Below are 23606 nucleotides of genomic sequence, written 5' to 3' on the forward strand. Positions count from 1 at the left end.
ATATACGATTAATGTAGATCAGGGGTAAGCAACCTCGGCACTCCAGCTATGATGAAACTACAAATCTCATCAGGCTTCTGCCATTGGAAGTTATGCTTGTCGATGTCAGAGTCTTGCAATGGCTCATGGGACTTGTAGTTCTACAACTGTTGTGCTGAGATTTACTACCCCTGGTGTAAATGTTATTCTTGTGATACTCTTATAGGAGGCCCTATGTCTTTAAAGTGACAGGAGGTAAATCTTAAAATCTAAAATACATTTAGGTACCTTAACTATTAATAAAAATGTATCTTATTTGTATATCGTTCAGCTGTAGTTCCTCAAATCATCTTTGAATTGGTGCTGACACTGTCCTTCCTTCTGGAGGGTGGCTACTTTTGTTCCCCATGGTCCCTGTGTGTGTTGTAAAGTAGTCACCGCTCCAAGCTCACTCCTGTGATGGACAACAATCTCACATTTACTTTACTAATTTGTATTGAGATTGTAGTCCATCACGGATTGCACAAAGACATGCTGCAGAACATGGAGTGGTCAGTAGTGGAAAAAGATCAGCTGCAAGTAGATCACAGGCAATACTGGTGACTGGTCCTCCACCCTGCATGCTGTGTTTGGGCACAGCTTACAGAGTTAATTTCCATTTCAACTGCAACAGAGAAAAATCATGTCTCCTGCCCTGCCAGACAGGGCTGTGCTGCGTGGCAGAGCTGTGTACATCTCAGGACTGGATGGGCAGTGATATCAATCATTTGGGAAGTAAACTAGCCCCATTTTATGCATTTCATTAGTGTATTTAGCTATTTCCAGCTTCCACATAGTCCATGACGGACTATGGGGAATCAGATGTAAACAACATGTGTCTGTTTACATCAGATTACCCCGATCCAGCTTCATCAGGTCCAGCTAAACGGAACTCTGATCTGTATGTTTTTCTGGACCTGGATGGAGCCGGGGGAACCAGATGTAAACAGATGGCCGTCTGTTTAGATTCGGCTGCCCATAGACTTGCATTGGATATCCGATGGGGTCTGCCTGAGAAACTGACAGGTAGACCTGATCGGACCGCCCATGTGAAAGGGGCCTTATGTGTGCTTGTGTGGCTGAAAAAGAGGTACTAAAGGAAATATGTAGTGAAATACCGAGCCTCCTGGGCGTGCTAGTCTCTGCCCCCTAGTGGCTAGTCTCTGCCATCTATATCTTCTGAGATACTGCTCCCGATATTAGCACTGTATACTTGTCCTAGGCCTGTAACCAAAGATGCTGGGCTCTTGTATTCTGGCTGCCAGTGCCCTCAATACCCGAACAGTAACTGCAGCTGATTGGCTCCTTCAACAAAAGTCAATTTATAAATTGACTTTCATCGAACAAAGTGGTGCCGACAGGACCACACGTAGCTCGAATCTGGATCAGCCGAGCATTGCATGGCCAGCTTTATTCTGAAGCCATTGCACCAGAATGCCACCCAAGGAACTGGCAGACGGGGAGCTCAGCAATGGCAGCCTTATGATTTCCTTCAGTTCCTAACCTACCAGCAATCTGAGCAAATCAAACTGAGCCTATTGTTATTATTATACAGGATTTATATAGCGCCAACAGTTTGCACAGTGCTTTACAATATAGGGAAGACATTACAATTACAATACAATACAAGACAAGATGGTAAGGAGGGCCCTGCCCCTGTGGCCTTGTTCACACCAAGCATGGAGAAGGTGCAGAGCAGAGCAGTTGCAGACTGGATCAAAACTGCGTCCAATGTATTCCAATGGTATTTTTTGCTCCAGTTCACATCGCAGCTTTCAGTTCCAGAGCAGGTGAAAAAACTGCAGCAAGCCCTATTTTACCTGCTCTGCACTTGCTCTGGAACGCATGCAAACGCATCAAAAACACATGCAAATGCATGGAACGCACTGAAAGCCCATGTTAAACTAAAAAACCAAACCAAAAACGACCCGGAACGCATCAAAAACGCGGCGCAACCCACTGCACTGCGTGTGCAGAAACCTGAGCGTATCTGCTCTGCATTTGGTGTGAACAAGGTCTGAGGACTTACAATCTAAAAGGGAGGGGCAAGTGATACATGAGGAAGTAGCCTATGAACAATAAATGCATAAGGAGCAGTAACCTTCAACGAAAATCCTGTTAAATTATATGTAAATCTGTTTTCTGTAAACATCAGGTTTGTCCCCATTTCTCTATTTTCCTTGCTTTGGAGAAATCTCTTACTTCCTGTATTCCTGTTGTGCTTAGAGACAGGAAGTGAAGGAAAATCTTTCCAATGGGACACAGGAAGCAAAAAAATTAATAAATAAAACTTGTCAGGTGGTTTAACTTTGATTACTTACTTTATACAAAACCAAAAACTCCAGAAGAAAATATTTATGGGTTCACAGCACCAAACATATAAGTTACCTCTAATAACGTGTGTCCCATGTTCTGCTGGCTGCCAGTTACTGTCAATACCCTCCCTTTATTGATGCCGTATAGTCCCCACAGAGATGATTGACAGGCGCTGCAAGGATAAGAGGCTGCGACAGTGAAGGATCCCACCATTCGCCCTGCACTTCCTGTCCCCTCGTCCATTCACAAAAGTCCTAACCCAAAATGCAAGGTGGTCTGTGAATGGAGCAGTGCGGGTAAACCCCTTGTTCATTCACAAAAAGCTTTGCATGCCAGGAGAACAATACTAGACGTTTGGTGAATGGACAAGGGGACAGAAAGGGGGGGTTGAATAGCGCGATCCTTTACTGTCACAGCTCCTAACCCGCGCTAATCACCAATGTGGGCGAGTATCCTGCATCAATGGGGGGGAAGACTTTTACAGTAACGGACAGCCTGCAGGACATAGGATATATGTTATTAGAGGTAACCTATGTGACTGGTGCTGTGTGCCCAAATAACATTTTTACTGGAGTTCAGCTTTAACTTTTACAAGAAACATCGAGATTACAATTTATCTTCATCTGTTCTTATTTCTAGGTTTACTGATCATTTTTATGTGTAATCTCTACATATGGATTTTTCATTATGTGCTCAGTTTATATTGTCCAGATTTGTGGTTGGTTTGTTTCTATTTTGTATATATTATATCGAAATGTTCCCTGGGCAGAGGCCAATGTGAGGGGTTCTTTGTAAGATGTCAATGTGACCAATCTGAGGGGTTCATTTGACACCAAAGCTGGGGTTATTATTGCAGTGAATGACACCAATACTGGGGGGTTATTATTGCGGTGAATGACACAAATGCTGGGAGGTTATTGTGAATGACACCAATGCTGGGGGGTTATTATTGTGGTGAATGACACCAATGCTGGGGTGTTATTATTGCGGTTAAAGACACAAATGCTGGGGGGTTATTGTGAATGACACCAATGCTGGGGGGTTATTATTGTGGTGAATGACACCAATGCTGGGGGTTATTATTGCAGTGAATGACACCAATGTTGGGGTTATTATTGTGGTGAATGTCACCAATGCTGGGGGGTAATTATTGTGGTGAATGACACCAATGCTGGGGGTTATTATTGCAGTGAATGACACCAATGTTGGGGTTATTATTGTGGTGAATGTCACCAATGCTGGGGGTTATTATTGCAGTGAATGACACCAATGTTGGGGTTATTATTGTGGTGAATGACACCAATGTTGGGGGGTTATTATTGCGGTGAATGACACCAATGCTGGAGGGTTATTATTGCGGTGAATGACACCAATGCTGGGGGTTATTATTGTGGTGAATGACACCAATGCTGGGGGGTTATTATTGCGGTGAATGACACCAATGCCGGGGGTTATTATTGCGGTGAATGACACCAATGCTGGGGGGTTATTATTATGGTGAATGACACCAATGCTGGAGGGTTTCTATTGCGGTGAATGACACCAATGCCGGGGGTTATTATTGTGGTGAATGATACCAATGTTGGGGTTATTATTGTGGTGAATGACACCAATGCTGGAGGGTTATTATTGCGGTGAATGACACCAATGCTGGGGATTATTATTGTGGTGAATGACACCAATGCTGGAGGGTGATTATTGCGGTGAATGACACCAATGCTGGGGGTTATTATTGCAGTGAATGACACCGATGTGGGGTTATTATTGTGGTAAATGATACCAATGCTGGAGGGTGATTATTGCGGTGAATGACACCAATGCTGGGGGTTATTATTGCAGTGAATGACACCGATGTGGGGTTATTATTGTGGTAAATGATACCAATGCTGGGGGCTCTTACTGCGGTGAATTACACCAATGATGACTCCAACTTTGTCTACAGCAACTGGGGGTGCGCAAGTCCTATCGCCTGATGCCCGGAACATGTACTTCTGGGCAGGTGTTTTTTTTTCTCTACATTTAGAACTTCTGCGGGCAAGCACGGCTAAATGTAAAGAAGGGGAGCCGCCGCTTGTTTTGTACATGTGATCAGATCTGTACAGCTGTCCAGATCACTTGTTGTGCCTGCTTGTCTCCCCTCCTTCCCTTCCGTGATTTTCTGTGTCCCCTGCTCTTCTGAGTGACCTGGGTCCATGGCAGATTACTTCAGGATGGAGAGCGGGGAGCAGACTGGAGAACGTCTGTTCTCCGATCTGCTGTGTGATCAGTGAGACAAAGCACTGTACTCACAACGCTTCCTGTCTCAGCTGTCACAAGCCGGGCTGCACAGGAGATCGAGCACAATGCTGTATTCAATCTTCTGTATTGGAGAGCAGGCTCCATTATAAGAACCTGCCGCCTCCAAATGCTATCACATGGGGGCTTGTTATCCCCTTGTAAGTGAAATTAAAAAAAATGATAAAAATGTTTAAAAAAATTTATAAATAAATAAAAAAACAACACGGTCGCCCCCGCCATCTGCATGTAAATGGGTATTGTGCGTGTGTGCTGACCCAATTCCACTGTGTGCCATATTATGGTAGTCAGGCAGCAGCGCTCTGTAACACAATATGCATTAAAGGGTAAGTAATTTGGGAAAATGGAATTACCTGAAACAACACCTGACTGCACTGACCAATGAGAAGCGCTTCTTTGCATGGTTACATACGGTTTTGGTCAAAGTCATGTTTTGTATCAGAACAAGTAGATTGTCATGAGGGACAAGTAGACTGGGCCCCCACTTTATTCCATGGACAAGTAGTTTTTTTTGTTTTTTTTTTCGTTTCTGCACCCCTGAGCAGCATTTTTCAACATGAAACACTCAACCATTATGGCCCCTCCAAAATCCATGCCAGACCCTTATCAAAAATAGGGTCTGATATGAATTTTAAGGAGTGGCCTAATGCAAAACACAAAAAGAGCCCTCTTTTACATCAGTATCCCCCCCCCTGCATACTCATATGAGAGTTCTCAGTCACATCAGAGGCTCCCTTTACACCAGGATCCCCAGCTGTAGTGGCAATGGCAGAGGGCAGCAGATGGAGGAGGCCTGGTTGGAGGTGAACTCTCATTCTTTTATGAATAGATCCGACCCACCCTGGATTAGCATCATTCGTTCTCATGGTGATGGCGGCCGGACTGCCTGCATCACGGTAAGGCATGATTCTGTGCTAAAATTTTGAGGCACCCCAGGGGAGGGGCACCTTGGTTGCAAAAGGCTTCTCCGCAGTGTGTATTGCGGTACTCTGCAAAAAATGCAGCAGGGCCAACATTTTTTGGCATTGAAGTGTGTTAGTCTATTTATTTTTTATAGGCTGCCTAATTTGATGCAATGCACATCCATGCATAGAAATGTGCTCCTATTGTGTAGCCCTTTGGAAGTGTTGGGAACCACCCTTGTGGCCCTTTTATTTTCAAATCGACCACCATTGCTCTATAGGAAGAATTAGCTGCCTGAGACCTGGGGCACTTGGCTGTACATCCAAATGCCTGAATCCCAGGTGTTACATGGGGGAGAGTTGGTTTCAGGCAGATAGATTTTATATATACCCTGTTTCCCTGAAAATAAGACCTACCCCAAAAATAAAACCTAGTACTATTTTGGGATTTGCTAAAATATAAGACCTACCCCGAAAATAAGACCTAGTTGTGACCATTCCCAGGGCCGGTGGTGGCATAAGGGGGAACTTGAAGAGCTGCGGGAGAGGCAGGAGAGAATCAGCAGTGCCAACAAAGCCAGCGCTAGAGGAAGCGAGGCAGCAGCGGAGGGGGAGCAGAGCCGCATAAACTGATGCCTTCTCTATAGCGCCGGCTCCTGTCACAGGCGGAGTGATACCAAATACACTCCCTCTACCTGTGAGAAATTGATAGTGAAAGTACGCTTCGCTCATTGTGGCCAGCGATTGGTTAGCAAATTGCTCTTGGAAAGCTACGGCACCACTGATTGCCCTGATCACCATATTTTGTACATGGATACATGTAGACTTCTACATGAATAAATGTGGATTGTTGTACATTAAAAAAAAAAAAAAACCTACCCCGAAAAAAAGAATTATATTGGAATGAGTAGGAATTAGCTGCTGCCCAGTAATATAATATACAGCTGTGTTGCTGCTAATGATTACAATACATTGCTGCTGGCAAATACACGTATGCTGCTGGAAGATGCATTTCTGTGTGATATGATTTGCTACTGCTATTCTGCTACAGGGTGATATACTATATTGCTGCATTAGATGATGTGCTGTTTCTGGTGATGAAGTGTAGCTGCTAAAAGATTTCATATATTGCTGTGCCACATAACGCTGCTGGGTGATACACTGTTGCTACATTGATATAATCAGCTGCTGCTTGGTGATTGTACTGTTGCTGGATAATAGAAAGTTGTTTGTGATATAATTAGCAATTGCATGCTAAAAAATAAAATTACTGAGGGATATACTATCTTAATAGGGTCTGTACCCAGGGCCGGATTTCCCACAAGGCCAACCAAGACCCGGCCTTGGGGCAGCAGGGAGTAGAGGGGCAGCAGGGGTGTGGAAACTGTCTGTACCATAGGTTATAGGCACAGTATACACATAGCAGTGTTGTTCCTACATATGATATTCAGAAGCTGAAAGGTCTGTCACCTTTGTACCATGCATACCCCTCCTAAAACCATACCTACATTTGAATTATAATATAGTAATTGAATGGCAACTTGTCATTAAATTGACTTTTGCTGAAACTTTTTTGGTGTGCTGGTGACATCTCTGCTATTCCTATGTTGTTCACGGTGCCATCCATGGTCACTACAAGCACCCACCTGTTTATACAGGATAGCTACTGTTCCGGTAAGGAGTGCAGCAAGATACCTGCTGTGTTGTACATTTGAATTATGACCAAGAGTCTCCACAGTATGTAAAATGCATTGCCATATAAGCAATGCTTCTATTTAAACTACTCTATTCTTTAGGTATTCTTGCATTTTGGAGCATTGCCAAATTTAGCAAAATTGATTTTGGGTTATGAATTTCCTCACACAATCCGAATTTCATTGGTTCCGCACGGAGGAAGTCTGTCTTGGCTTTGAGGCATCCAAGCAACCACATGCTAGTATATTTCCTCCATCAAGTTTCACAGTTGAGATAAGCTACTCACTGTTATAGGATACTCCTATCTCTAACGTTCAGGCAGATGTCAAACTATTTTAGGCTGACTGAAACCACTCCTCCTCAACATTCTATACCAGAGCTCTTTTTAACAATGGGGAAAAAATGCTTAGCTCCCATAATGCATTAGGAGTAAGTAAGCAGTCAGGCAACATGTATCGGAAGTGCCTGAGTTTCAAATCATGTAGTGCAAATGGAAGGAAGCCTGTGCAGAGAAATATGGAGGCTACAAGTGCAGATCTGGCCTTCTGAAAATGCTTGCTGCCTGGTTGCTGTGATGATTCAACAAAATTCAGTACTTACTGTATCACTGACCTGGAAAGAACTATGAAAGTAATGAGTCCTGACTTCCTAGCTGTGTGCAGGTTTCCTATTAGTGGATCAGAAAGTAGTATAGTCCAGGCATAACTGTCAAGCACTTATCTATTTCTGTAATGTCAGCCTTGTATCCTCTCGCCACGGGTTTCCTTTTAACACTGTTAGTAAGCTTAGGGTTCGTGAAGTTAGTGGAGTGCAATGTTTTTATTCCTGCATTGCCGTATGATATTATAGGATTATGGCAGTGGGTCCCCCCCAGTCCTGTTGATTTTGAAGGGATTATGTTGCCTACACTGGTCATTTCAGATAGCATATTGTTTATTGCAGAATAATGTGGAGCTTTATTGAGAAGGATTTTGAAGGCAGACAGTGAGTTCCTATTGAGCCTCAACCAGTAATGGTCTCTGGCTAGTAAGCAAGTCCACACATGTAGTGCTACAGTGATGGTATAAGAGGACATTCCTGAACATCTCCTTTAGGGCCTGTTCACATTATCGCACTTGAAAACGCACATGCATAATCAGCAAGTCATGTTATTTAGAAATGAATGGACCTGCATTCTATACAGTCACAACTTTAAAGGAGAACTATGAGGTGAGTGCTTTTCACTCACCTCATAGTTCTAGCCGACCGGTGACAATGAGACTGTCACAGGTCGGCTAAAACTATGAGGGGAGCGAAAAGCACTCACCTCATAGTTCTAGCCGACCGGTGACAATGAGACTGTCACAGGTCGGCTAAAACTATGAGGGGAGCGAAAAGCACTCACCTCATAGTTCTAGCCGACCGGTGACAATGAGACTGTCACAGGTCGGCTAAAACTATGAGGGGAGCGAAAAGCACTCACCTCATAGTTCTAGCCGACCGGTGACAATGAGACTGTCACAGGTCGGCTAAAACTATGAGGGGAGCGAAAAGCACTCACCTCATAGTTCTAGCCGACCGGTGACAATGAGACTGTCACAGGTCGGCTAAAACTATGAGGGGAGCGAAAAGCACTCACCTCATAGTTCTCCTTTAAGTCCAAAATGTCTCTAAATAAAGAATACACTTTGTGCACGCTAACTAAACTTTGGGCCAAATCCAGGAAAGGTTAACACTGTGATTCTGTTAATAGCTATAATAATGCGGTCTTGATAAATAGAGAGTGTGATGAATCAGCCCTGTAATTTCATCTGATGTAATAATGATTCACTTACTTGAAATGTGCAGAAATTAGTCAGTGAGCACAGCAGGAGAAACGTCTAAGGGCACACTTATCAAACAGTGATGACCTATGTGCTCCAGCCAGTCAAAGTGGAATTCCACCCAAAACTTTTTTTCGTTTTGGATAGAGGATGGAAGAGTAAGAGGAAATCTCAGTGGGCTACAGACAGCAATAAACCAACTTCTTTTTAGTTACTGTCAGGTTAAGGTTGATTAATATGTATAACATTGGCTGCATGTTACAACTGTGTATCCACCAATATGGAACTGCATCTTACATGAAGTCACCTATGCAGATGTGAATTGTTAGGGATGGTCATGTCCAGTTGTTGGCACAAGGCTTGCTCATTAGGTTGTTACAAATACATTGTGGTCAGGCCTGGATTAACCATTATGCAAAATAAGCACATGCTTAGGGCACCAAGGGAAGGGACACCCGTTTTTCCTCTAGCTCTAATGCCCTTAAAGGATAAGTGCACGTTAAAACAAAGTGCACGTATAATTTTTGCCCCTTTGCCCTGAGCAATGAGATCCCAACCTCTACATCTGTAAAAAATAAGCCAAGGCAAATACAGCAAGTCCAGTTGCCTTGACTTATTTTTTACAGATAAACCATGACCTGGATGAATGAGAACCTTCACAGACTCCACCTCTACAGATATATACTCATCAACATCTGAAGGGGGCACAAATTTTCCCCTAGCTATGGTGCCCTTAAAGCAGGGATGTCCAAACTGCGGCCCTCCAGCTGTGGTGGAACTAGGGATCCCATGAGGCTTTGCAAGATTCTCACAGCCACAGACATTACTCCCGGAGAGAGATGCTTCATGGAATTTGTCGTTTCACCACAGCTGGAGGGCCGGAGTTTGGACATGCCTGCCTTAAAGGATAAGTGCACTTTAAAACAAACTGCACATATAATTTTTGCCCCTTTGCTCTGAGCAATGAGATCCCAACCTCCACCTCTACAGATATATACTCATCAACATCTGAAGGGAGCACCAGTTTTTCCCCTAGCTATAGTGCCCTTAAAGTATAAGTGTACTTTAAAACAAAGTCCATGTATCCTTCTTGCCCCTTTGCCCTGAGCAATGAGATCCCAACCTCCACCTCTACAGATACCGTATATACTCATCTATTGTTTATTTGCATCCCACGCTGTAAGCCCTTTTTTTCCTGGTCACACAGGAACACAGACTTCTCCCTGCCAGGAAACCCAGTTAGACAAAACCCACAGACTTCCAAATTTTATTCCACGTTTAGGCGTCGTTCACACCATGCTCAGCGCTTTTCGGCCCGATTGTGGCCTGAACGCACTGGATCGCATTGTGGCCGGCTCAGTTTGTTGTACGGAGGGAGGGGCGTGGTGGTGCATTGAAGTAAATGGCACCGCAGCCATGCCCCCCGGCCGCAATGCGATCGGCCGCACGGGAACGAAGCACATCAATGACTGCGATCCGGTCAGAAAAAATAGTGCTTCTAGTGTGCATCCAGTGTGTTCCGGCCACAATCGCTCCAGAACGCACTGAGGATGGTGTGAACGAGGCCTTAGTCTTAATGTCTTGGCAGTTAAACAATAGAGGGGCCGGGGAGGGTTGTGCTTGGGGCAACATTGCCTATTATTCAGCTACCTGATTGTGGTAGTAAAGTATATGCAAACACAGTTTTATATAAGTTTTAAAGTGTAAGTAAAGGCAAGACTTTTTTAGTTTAACTTGCTGTAGAAAAGGTTGGAAACCCTTATCCGGCTCTTCTTTTTTGCTGCCTGGGATGTGCTGGAGAGATTTCTCTGTTCAGGATTTTCCCTCATTTCATGCTCTGGGGACAACTGTAAAATGTTACATTTCCCATCACTTTCTGTTTCAGTGAAAATGGTCACCTGGACAAATACAAGGTGAATGTTCCCAGTGGGGCCATAGACAACAATAAATACCTGTTCAGAAAAAAATGGTTTAGCCCTTTCCAACTCTAGCCAAAAAATGCCTTTAAAAAGAAATTTAATATTTGATATATAAAATGTTATCACATTAAATGAAATAACAAAAACAAAAATATTGGGGGGATTAACAAAGAGTGGTGCAGCCATAAAGCCTGCTCCATTCTTCTTAACTGAGAAAATGGAGCAGATCCTGCTCTTAATTAACAAAGGGGATAAAAAGCCCCTTTGTTAAAACGGACCTTTACCCCCTTTCCCTAATAATCACATCAGCATGCAGCTCTGCATGCTGATATGAAATCATATTACATTCATTAATTAAACAAGCATATTTTTTTTTACTAACAATTACTGTTTTTCCTTTTCCTGGTCATCTTGGGCATTAGTGATGCAACCTGTGCCCAAGCGTTGCATCCTGGAAAGGTTACATCACAGTGCATTGCTGGGAAATCCCATCTGTAATCTCGTGAGATCTCAGGGAAAGGCATTTTTCTCCCCTGAGATGATGTGCATGGTCACATGTCCTAGTCATATGTGCCAGAGTTCCAGGAAATAAAGGGAGATATAGCAATCTGCCCTTAGTAAAAATTGGTAATTGTGAGAAGACTGGGGAAGAAAAGAGAAATAAGGAATGCAAAGAGAATAAAAAGCTTGCAATTATCTAGAAGTATGTGCTTGTAGAGTACTAAACATTTCTAAAGCTGTGTTTGATGTCATTTCAAAGATATGGGTGAAGGTCCTCCTTTAATTAGGAGCAATCTGCTCCATTTGTTTCTGCTCTGGCTGTGCCATACACAGCATATAGAGCAAGAGAGCTGAAGCTACTTGTTCTACCTCCCTCTGCCTACCCCCTTCCAGCTGAGAGTAAGAGGGAGGAGGAAGTTTGTTAATCCTATGTTTGCCAGAGAAAGAAGCTTTTCCTGCCTGTATGCAGGCTCAGGCCATGTAGTTTGTTAAAGTGGACCTTTATCTTTAAAATAACAACAAACACACCTTTAGAAATATTTAGTAATGGCAATCTACAAACACATACTTCTAGATAATTGCCGGCTTTGTATTCTTTGCATACATTATTTCTCTTTTCGTCCCCAGTCTTCTGACAGTGGTAATGTTTACTAAGGGCAGATTACTAGCTCTCCTATTACTTCCTGGATTTCTGGCACATGTGACCAGACATGTGACTAGGACATGTGACCATACACATCATCTCAGAGGAAGAAAATGCCTTTCCCTTGAGATTACAGATGAGATTTCCCAGCAATGCTCTGCTGATGACAAGGCAATCCCAGTGTGCATTGCTTAGGCAAACTGAAGTCATTTTGGACTTTAAAAGCAGGAAGTGAATGCTCTGCAAGTGTAAGTATTTCACAATCACAGCATTTTACACCTGAAATGTAATCATCATACATTGGTAGAATTTGATTTTTGAATGTAAAGGTCCACTTTAACTGTATGGGCAGAAAGAGGCATGTCAGCTGTCTGCCAGGTTACCAGCATCCCAATGCAAGGTTCAGTCTGGCGGGGATCTGCAGCAGTTTCCCATATTGAAAATTGTCGCAATCCTTTTGTTAATTAGGTGCAGAATCCGTGCCAGTTTCTAGTGCACGCTGAAAAATAAACTGACACAGGTGGCACAGATCGGCCAGAAACAGGTCTATCGGCTTTGTTAATGCACACCAGTATAAGCTTTGTTAATTCCCCCCATTGTGTACAACTTCAATACATCAATGAGCTTATATAGCGAGAGTACCAGAATACATGAATGTAAAGTATGTAATCTGAGAGGTAGGAAAATTACACTGAGGTGCTGATTAGCATCTTTCAGATTTCAAAGTTTGCAAAATACATGATGAGGGCATAGTTTAAAAATGAAGAGAATCATACAAACAAATTTGGATATTTAGTGACAGTTAAACTGTCTGGCTTATTAAGTAAAGAAATGTAGAGAACAGTTACAGGCATGTTCACTGTACAAGTAGCTAAGAATGAGCAGTCAGATTTCACACAACTATATGATTGGCTCATACAAGCTCGCACTGCACCTTTGGGAATAAGCCGGAATGTTTTGCCAAGGCAAGTAGACTTATCACCTTGAAGCAGTGGCCTGCCATTTGCCATACTCATCAAAGTGTATCTGTATTACCCCCATACAAAACAATCATATTCAGACTTTTAGATTACGGCTTCATTCACACACGAATCGGCCTACACGTACAGCTCCGTGCTGCGTGCGGGGCCAGACCAAGCAGCTGCCGTGAAGGACAGGTGCTGCGTGTGATTAGTACGCAGCCCCCGTCCTTCTTTATGGGGCTACGCGGCCCTATGCCCCCCTACGCTCATCTCAACTAGAGGTCCGTAGGGGATGCCGGTTTTCCGGCCGGGACGCATACAGGATCCATTCCGGCGGCGTATGAATACGCTCACCCGCACCCCTACGGACTTGCAGGGCGAGCCAGCGTAGGGGGGCGTACGGCCACGTAGCCCCATAGAGAAGGACGGGGGCTGCGTACTAATCACACGCAGCACCTGTCCTTCCCGGCAGCTGCTTGGTACGGTCCCGCACGCAGCACGGAGCTCTACGTGCAGGCCGATTCTTGTGTGAATGGGGCCTAAGGCTCTTTGTAAACTAATTTCATCTAATATTATGCAATACAGAGGGGTGTTATTTTGTTTCATTTATTATGAAAGGCAATTGCTTTTCATCTAAAGATGTTTATCCAGTGGCAGCAAATGTTTTTCTTCAGTGTATGTTTCATGTAAGCCGTTTAATTAACAAATAAAGTATTGTAACCTAAGCATTGTCTTAAACCAGCCATACACGGCTCCCCCATCCATGCCAAACAGCGTGGATGGAGGAACCTCCCCTGCCGGCAATTTTATTCAGACAGTTGGTACTTGCAGCTGCCTGAATACCGGAACAGTAACTACATCTGGCTGCATGCTCAGTCAACAATTTTCAGCCCAGCTCCTCTGACTTTTGTGGATCTGGGTGGTGCTGACACCCACAGCTCGGATTGCTACTGCTTCAAAAGGAAGTGTGGGAAATGGAGCTGTGTATGACCAGCTTTAAATTTTCTGTAAAGCACTTGTCAAGCCCCACAATTATGCATTGAAATATTAGAAGCTTTGGAAAGCTGGCCATACACCTATAGATTATCTGCAGATTTTCTATGGTCAGATGGGAAAAGTGCAACACATTCCTCCATCTACGCTAAACTGTGTGGGTGGAGGAATCTCCCACTGGGTCAAGCTTCAGTATCTTGCTAGCCGGCCCCGCTGACTCTCAAAAGACCTGAACAATCTGATTGGATGCAGGCATTGTTCAGGTATTTTGAGAGCCAGTGGGGCCGACTAGCAAGATACTGAAGCTTGACCCAGTGGGAGATTCCTCCACCCACACAGTTTAGCGTAGATGGCGGAATGTGTTGCACTTTTACCATCTGAGCATAGAAAATCTGCACATAATCTATAGCTATATGGCCAGTTTAAGAGTTTTCTTAAATGTAAAAAAAAAATTAAAAAATCTTGTTCACACCAGATTAATTTTTTCTGTTTTGATCTATATTCCACCCTTCCGCTCTATAATAGGACCCATCCCCAATAATGCGCATCATTGCAGTGTATTGGCATGCCTCCCAACTGTCCCTCATTTGGAGCCAGATCCCTCTGTCCTTCTTTCCTCCACAGTTGTTCCTCTTTGTGGTCTGATGGACAGATATCTAGTAATCATTTGTGACACTTACCTGGGTCTTCGCCGCACGCCCCCATCGAAACACCTGAAGAGTCTCGGGCGGATGCAAAGGATCATTGGGGCGGGCGCATGCGCAGTTCAGATCTTCGGCCGGGAGACGAGGAGAGACACAAGTTAAGCCTATGGAGCAGCGTACACCCGCACAGACTCCGTGGGACAGGAAGTGCCAGCTAGCACAGGGGAGTCAGCGCTGGATCGGAGACCGGAACCAGCGCTGGAGGGACAGCTAAAAACTACAGGAAAGAAGAAGATGATCAGATCAAGAGGCATCATTTAAGGTAAGTTCTTACACCAGCATTGGGCTAGGGGGTGGAAACAAAAACTGTTTGCAACTCCCCTCTCTGTTGACTGCTTATGAAAGCCCATGCATTCCTTTTTAACAAGGAATACATTGTCAAGTGGAGGAGGATTATTTGGCTGCCAGTACACAGTCTGTCTTTGCAAACACGTCAGTTTTTTTTGGTTGCATAAATACATTTCCATCATTCCGGTAACATGTCGGAATTCCTTTGTTTCATGTGCTCCTTTGATCTGTCTTCACTTCTTTCCTCCTTTAACCTTGTCTAATAAATGACACATTGGAATACAGTATATCAGAAATAGATGTGAATCCTGAGAACCTTTGTTTTGGCTGGTAAAGGATTGGCAGTGACCTGATGTTTGGTGTTTATCATTCACTTTAAAATCCACTTGTTTATAATTCAATTATTTAAAACGTACTGATTATTAAAAGACTTAATTTAAGAGCATCAATACATGAGTTTATACATAATGGTTGATAGACCTGATTTAAAGCTGAGCTTTAGGAAAACAGCTAGATACACAGATGAAATACATATATTGGAGTCATTCTACCTGCAAAAGGCATTGCATTTTTGGCAGTCCAGTCCTGAGATTTACACAGCTCTGCCACTTAGCACAGTCCTGTCTAGCAGGGCAGGAGACCTGATTTTTCCCTGCTACAGTTAAAGAAGAATTCTAGGTAAATCAAAAACTTTACCTTGCACTTGGACTACCCCCACACTGCAAGGGTTAAGTGCTTGTTTAGTCTAGGTCCTGGGTTCTCAACTGGTGAGCCGTGACCCAAAAGTGGGTCGCGACCTCATGCATGTCTTCCACTTTTCTCGCACTGTCAGTTCTCGTACCAAGCAGCTATTCAAAATATGCTGCCCGATACTCAGTGTCAGCTTGAGATGGGGTGGGCTAGGGCTATGGGCACGAAGGAGCTCCATCCATAAGGGCTCCCTTGCGTGCCGTGTTGATGTGCCTGGACCGGAGTGATGTCACATTCTGGCTTCTGTCACCTCTACAGGGTGTACAAGGGAGCTGTACAAGCAATGCACATATAGATGGAACTCACACATCACAGCACAGCAGTCCACACTGGACCCCATGCTGAGGATCCACTCCAGTTCTCATAAGATAGGGAGCCTGGGGGATTTTTTAAAAAAGAAAACATTTTTGGGAGTGCATATGTGTGTGTGAGATTGTCTGTGACTGTGTGAGATTGTGTCTGTGGTTGTATATCTGTCAGTGGTTTTTGAGGGCCCAGGTACTTAGGTTGGTCAAAGGACCGCTGACATCTACACGCCTTATGCAAGTCCAATGACCTACATTAGATGTGAGTATGCTGAGGAACATTCCATAGCCAGGGAGGAGGGGAAGAAAGGTGTTTGCCGACCGTCAAGTGGCCAAGTAAAACTGCTTTATTTGAGCCCCCGAGACAAAACTAGCTTTTAAGCACAGGTAGCTCCCAGAGATCTTCTTTAAGTAACGCATAGAGGTCCTGCTCCTGATCTGTGACTGGATAGTGAAAGGAGAAGCAGACTGAGGAACTCTGCTCTTTTCTCTCAGCATGCTTCTGGTTATCGTCACTGCAACACCGATTAACTTCTTGTGCTGCTTTTTGTTTTTTAGATTTTAAGTGGCCGTACCAAGTCAAATTAAGGTACCTTAAAAAATGAACGTAACACCATATCAATGAATACAGAGCTACATTGATTTATGTATTTTATATCTGCCTGCAGTTCAGTTTTAAACCTAAACTCCCGATAATCCCAAAGTGTACGGGGCACAAACAACACCAACAATGTTTAGTATGTGATTGCCAACAGTCAGGAATTGAATAGCTTAGATTACTTTATTAATGTGTATTAAATATTTCAAAATTGACCAGAAGCCAATCTGTCCAAACCTTTTATGCTTGTCGATGGGCAACGTTTCTCACTGTTTTGTCTGGTATCTTTCAGCTGAGGAAGTGGAGAGACTGGCTGCCATGCGCTCTGAATCCTTAGTGCCCGGTACCCACACACCACCAATTAGGAGAAGAAGCAAGTTTGCCACTTTAGGAAGAATCTTCAAGCCATGGAAATGGAGAAAGAAGAAAAGCGAGAAATTCAAGCAAACGTCTGCAGGTAACATATTTCTTCAGGAATACATTGTTAAGAGTGCTGATATATTTTAAATGTTGTTTTCTCATAAAAACCCTTTGAGACAAAGCTGGACATTAACCGATTGTCAGTATTTCCAAATTGGAGTGGTTGTTAAATTTTGGGATTCAGTTATATCCTAGTGCCAGTTTAAGGCCCCAACATAAGACCAAATGTAACCCATCACACTCCTGACCGGAAGTCCCAATAGTAGGGTGGGTGCGTTAGCGACAGCAGATGCCTCCGCAGATCATATAAATTCAAGTAGAAAGTAACTCGCACTCCAAAGTGATGCCCAGTCAATCTCTTTATTGACTATGGTAGTGTAACATCTCAAAGCGACGTTTCGGAACCATGTGGTCCCTTCCTTAAGGAAATAAGAAAAAAAAAAGCGACCCCATGGTTTTGAAACGTCGCTTTGTTACGCTACCATAGTCAATAAAGAGATTGACTGGGCATCGCTTTGGAGTGCGAGTGACTTTCTATTTGAGTTTAAGGGCCCATTCACAACAGAGCATTGTGCTCAGTGCAGATTACCATATGTTCCATGCGCTGGGTGCATTGCGTTGTCATTTAAATGGCACCCCAGTGCACCTCCCTAAATCCAGACTTCTTTTCTAAAGATATTTTGTGTTCTAAATAAGGTCAGTAACATTTTGAACTGTGCTATTTATATTGATACCCTACATGGTGCCCTGAAGCCCTTACAAACTCTTGGAATATTCAGTGTGCCCTGTTTGAAATTGTTCTTGTGTCTATCCCGTGGAGTGTTTAGAGGGAAATTACTGGTGTCAAGAAGGCCTATTCCCCCAACACATTATATTGCAGTACATAAGCTGAAAGAAAAGTCCTTTATGCTGCATTTGTGGTGGTTTTAGCATTGAGTTGGTACGCAGTCCTTCAATTAGGGTTGCACAGATACCAAGTACAGTACTCGGTACAAGTACGAGTACATGTACCGATATTTTTGAGCTCCAAGACTACACTAGAGAAAAATAAAAAAATTAGGAGGCAGCTGTCATTTGTAAGGAGCACACGGAGCTCCTGGGATTTGTACATCTCTGTTTTAATGTACGATTTTGTTTTTATAAATATAAATAAAGGGATGCACAGATACCAGTTTTGCGAGTATGAGTACTGGTACTTGCCGAGTACTTACAAGTACGAGTACTGATACATTTTTGTTTATTATCATGTGACAGTTTTTCTAAAACAATACAGACTAATGATTACAGGACAGTGGTGGAGTGCCAGAGCCAGGTCCCAGCTGCAACCGCTGCAACCTTTGTAGTTCTCATGAAAATGCCAAGTATCTGCACTGGTACTCGAAAAGTATCTGTGCATCCCTACCTTCAATGCAATTCAACATGTCCAAAACATACTGCAACTCACAGTTATTCAAGACACCAGACACGTCTGGTGTTAGGAAAGGCTGCCCTGTTGTATGGATGCCCAGTATACATTATTAGCAATGGAATCCCTTACTGTAGGGAAATCATATACTACCATTCTCTCATTTTCTTTAAAGGAGAACTATGGGGTCAGGGCCTTTCCCCATAGTTCTCCTAAGGGTCACGGGAGAACACAAATTAGCGTTCTCCCGTGACCCAAAGCTCAGTATACCGCGAGCTATAGCTCGCGGTATACTGAGACGCCGCAGCCGGAACGGATCCCGACATTGCTGTCGAGATCCAACTAGCTGTGTTATTGACAGCTGGCTTTGCCTATCCAGAGGCAGAGCCAGCTGTGCCCGCCCTTTCCCCCATCCCCCGCCAGTCAGCACTGGAGGATCGGGGAGGGGATGGGGGGAATCCCTGCAGGGAGCCGTGAGTGACAGTCATGGCTCTCTGCACGGATAGATTGAGAAGTGAGCAAGCGACGGTATATGTTCGCTCACTTCCCGATCTACTGAGCCGACCTGTGACAGTTTCATTGTCACAGGCCGGCTCAGATTATGAGGCTTAGTACAAATCACTCGCCTCATAATTCTCCTTTAAGTACCATGTTATAAGGGAAACACATGGCTGTCTCCTTGTGATAATGCTAGCTCAATGGCTGGCATCCTGATACTTTGGCTTCAATGCTTTTTATGCTGAACAAAAATAGAGGTATGGAATTCTGAATTTTCCACCACGTTCTTTTGCTGCTTCCTCACTGGTGATTGAGATTTTGCAGCATTTTGGGGGACTTACTGCAGTTTAGTAATTCTGCCATTGGCATGTTTTTGCTATGGGCATATTCGCTAAGGGACATGGTGTAAACCCGCAAACCTCATATAAGGAAACATTTTAACTGTGAAGTCCCTAAATAAATCATTTACACACTGCTATTGAAAGCAGAACTCCAGGAAGTTCGTTTTTTTGCTTAGGTGTTTTGTAAGATTTTCCTAAAATTTTATTTTTTTAAATATATATAAATGTTTTTAGTGGCTTAAAATCGATGGGGAGAATAAAAGGGCAGCCTATTGGAGATGATGAAATCCCTGATAGACAAAAAAGCTGTTGGCACCTTGCCATGCATCCTGGAAATTGTGGGATTTAATATTTTGCAATAAATACTTTCTTTCTGTAATCTACAGGCTGGTATTTACACACCACATGCACCACACCCCCTCCTTCCACTGAAAGCAATTTATTGTGTTTGCATGCTATAGAAAATGAAATAATAAAGGTAATTCAATAATGGTTTGCATAGTTATTATTGAGTATTTTTCCCTGCTAATCTTATTTATATGACTAAAACCCAAGCTTGCTACCTGGAGCTTCTCTCCCCCTCCTCTGCAGCAGTCTAAGGTCTCGTAAATCTATACACAGTGTATGGATGTTAGGACGCTGAGTTAACATTCCAATGCTCCAACATAGGAGGAGAGAAGCAGGCAGCCATCTTAGGTGTTCTTTAAATGGATCACTATATGAAAGTTTATGCAAGTGGCTGCCCCAATTTTTTGTGCCTTCTTATGCCGTTCCAGCAGTATTTCCATGGCTGTATCTTGTTCGTTAATCCATAAGTTTTACTTCTTATTTACAGTACATTAGCTATTTTAATATATGTGAACACAACAAACAACTTTTCAAATATGACCTCTTGTTTCTGCCTTTTAAAAGCAATCACAAAAAGTTCAGAGTCAGACCAATGTAAACATTGCATTATTTACATTCAGTCTGCCAAACATTTCTCAAAATGAGAACAAGGAAGGCATTAGACTTACCTCAACATGCACTTTCGACTTTGCATAACTGGTTGTGTGGAATCACTTCAATGATTTTTGCCATTGAAGACTTTGAATCTAATAGGTTCTTCCTTGTTTTTTTCTTAATCCTAGCCTGAAGGCATTATTGTATCTGCACTGCATAATGCAGACTGCAGACAAGCTGAATGTAAACAGAGCAATGTTTACACTGGCCTGGGCTTGCCGTGATAGCTCCCACATGCAAATTAAATATAGAGGTAAGAGTTGTCTGGAGTAGCTGAACATAGGAGAACTATGAGGTGAGTGCTTCACTCATCCTCATAGTTCTAGCTGACCTGTGACAATGAGACTGTCACAGGTCGGCTCAGTAGATAGGGAGGTGAGCGAACATATACCGGCGTTCGCTCACCTCTCGATCCTGTCACGGCTATTAAGTTCTAAAGACAACTGCTTATAACCTAGCTGAAGAAACTAAACCTTGATACTCAGTGTTCCATATGTCCTTACTATATGCCACTTTACCTTCCAATGCCTGAAGTTATGCTGCTTGAAGCTATGATTTATTCTACAGTTGCATCATTTATTTGACCAGGCTAAGAAAACTGAGAGCATTTTATATGAATAGCTTGTGATTTTTGGCAGAGGTAACTCATTTGCCTACCCACCTGGCATATCACAAACCGGATAAGCCAATACTAAACAGCATCCTAAAAAAAATATTGTTCAAATAGCTTTTGAATGAGAAACCATGTTATAAATAATACATGATATGCCTTTGTGGAGATCATATCACAGATACCTGATGGCTCTCTCCTAAGCAGAAGTGTCCCCTGCACATACTTTATTGTAGAATAACATCACATGTATCCAAAAGCAAACATTTCAGTACCAGGCAGGGTCCCTTCATCAGGGCAAGCATAGTGACATTCACTATATTTGCCCTGATGAAGGGACCCTGCCTGGTCCCGAAATGTTGGATTTTGGATACATGTGACATTTTTCTACACTAAAGAGAACTTTTGGATTTCTTCCATTTGTGAGTGATGGTGATCTTCATTATTGTCATCTCTTGATGGCTCTCTCTGACTATTTTTGGTTTGGAGTAAACTTTACAGATAATTTCCAGCAGATTCTATATTTTGTTCTGAATTCATTTTCTTGGATTTGAATATAATACTGCAATGTTAATTGCATGTAAGAAAATAAAAAGCTTTCCCCAAAAAAATGATTTTGGCGCGAATTTCGACTTTTAAGCTTTTTCCATGGCAGGGAGTAAGTGAAAGTAAGAGTATGTCAAAAAAAAGCTGTTACTGAAAGAAGTGTGCTGGGTACTTGGATTGTGAACAACCGGTCATGTCTATATTATATGCATTGCGGTAGTCTAGTTCTTTTGTTGTGAAATCATTGTTAAAGTGGCCAAAGGCTGAAAAGTTTTGTTGCTGTTTCTTCAATTCAGTATTTGACAACAGAAGAGCTTAATGAATACTGATAGTAAAAAGGATTATTTACTCTTTTGTGCAAATCATAGCCACATAGTTGATACCCATAGAAGACCTTCTCAACATTTATTTAATTGCACTTACCTGTGGCTCTGCTTCTCAGAGATCTCCTTTTCTGACTGGTGCCACACAGCCTCTACTGCAAAATCTTCGTTGTCATCCATATGCACCACAGACTTCATTCATTTTGACTTAAACAGTGTTAATACATTCCACTTCAGGAATAGAAATAGCAGTCTAAAACAATGTTGAAGGGTCACCTTCAACCACAAAAAATGTGGTAGGTAAGGTAGTGCTAACAGCAGCCACTATAACTTCTGGATATGATAAAAATCTATCTGATTACATTGGAACATTGAGGCAAAAACACAGAACAAAACTATACACAGCATCAATAAAATGCTAAGAGAGTATGTGGTCTTCCCCTTGGTCCCACAAGTTACCTGCTCTTGGATGGTTTGTCATCCAGGTTGCTCAACTGCCTCCCCTGAAGAGTCCTTATTAAAAGCATTCCACCATACCAACCACTTGGTAGTTGCCTCTCTCTCTACTGGCTGCCATTCAACCAACCAATAAAACTCAAAATACTAACAATACCATACAAAGCCATCCACATATTTGCCCCTTTGCCACTAACTTAATTTTAAAATATCACCCAAACCACCCACTCCTCCCAAGATCTCCAACTCTCTAGCCCCCACGTCACCTTCTTCTATGCTCACCTCTAGGACTTCTCAAGAGCCTTTCCTGTCTTCTGGAATACTCTACTTCAATCTGTTTGCCTCTCTCCTAACTTTATCCACCTTTAGACAATCCTTGTAAACTCATCTCTCTAGGGAAGTCTATCCCTCGTCCACCTAAAGACTGTACTTTTACTCTCTCCATCAGCTCATCCATCACAAAGAATGTGTTTTGTATCACTTTCCTCTCCCTTCAGATTGTAAGCTCTCACAAACAAGGCCCTTCTAACCCCCCTGTATTGAATTGTATTGTAAGTGTACTGTCCCCTTATTTTGTAAGGCATTGTGCAAACTGTTGCTTCTATATAAATCCTGTATAATACATAGACTAGTATATCTAAGGATAAAACTTACTTTTTCATTTTGGATAGAATTTGGAAAGGTTAGAAAACCTGTCAGGTTTTATTGTTGTCTGATCCTCTCTGGGAATGATTCAGCCTCTCTATTTGTTTTGGTGACCATTGTCACCGGGGCAGAAGATGAGGAATTCAAATCTGTCACACAAGTGTGGGGGAGAGTACTCAGCGCTGTTTAAGCTAAAAGGTGCAGTTTGGAGCTTATAGAGGGTTAAACCTCTTTGCTTCTGGCGGTAGCATGAAACAGTGAGGGAGCAAAGGGCAAGTCAGTTGCAGCTGGTGGGGCCAGTATTAAAGTGGACCTGTTGATTTTGCCTGCTTGGAGAAAGCACAGGTTCACATTAAAATATGCAATATACCCTTCTGTTACTGCTTAGTGGAAATGTTGTTATTTATAGATGTGTCTGTTGTCAGGATTCGTTTCTACCAGAAAATTGCCATTCATTGAGATTACTGGCAACAAAATCTAAGCATCTGCTAAGTAACACACATTGTATAATCTTTTTATTTTAACTGTAGTTTCGAAAGAATCCAAATAGCTGTTATTATAATTCATTATTTAACATTTCACATAGGCTGTTCTGCTTGTGTTCTGGCTGTAATTATAACCATGATCTGGTAGACATTGCTTTCCGTAGGTTAATAATTATATATATAT

The 23606-nt window shown here is 42.8% G+C and overlaps 1 protein-coding gene across 7 annotated transcripts in view; it reads left to right on the top strand.

Annotated features, from left to right (window-relative positions):
* PHACTR1 (phosphatase and actin regulator 1) overlaps positions 1-23606 on the top strand; it is a 267744-nt gene that overhangs the window by 151906 nt on the left and 92232 nt on the right. For all 7 annotated transcript variants that reach the window (XM_018563662.1, XM_018563661.1, XM_018563663.1 and 4 more), the window contains one exon: positions 16984-17148. In XM_018563662.1, the coding sequence (XP_018419164.1) occupies positions 16984-17148 (165 nt within the window). The remainder of the gene's footprint in view (positions 1-16983; positions 17149-23606) is intronic.

This window comes from Nanorana parkeri, unplaced genomic scaffold (assembly GCF_000935625.1).
Source record: "Nanorana parkeri isolate BGI_ZX_2015 unplaced genomic scaffold, ASM93562v1 scaffold684, whole genome shotgun sequence".
NCBI lineage: Eukaryota > Metazoa > Chordata > Amphibia > Anura > Dicroglossidae > Nanorana > Nanorana parkeri.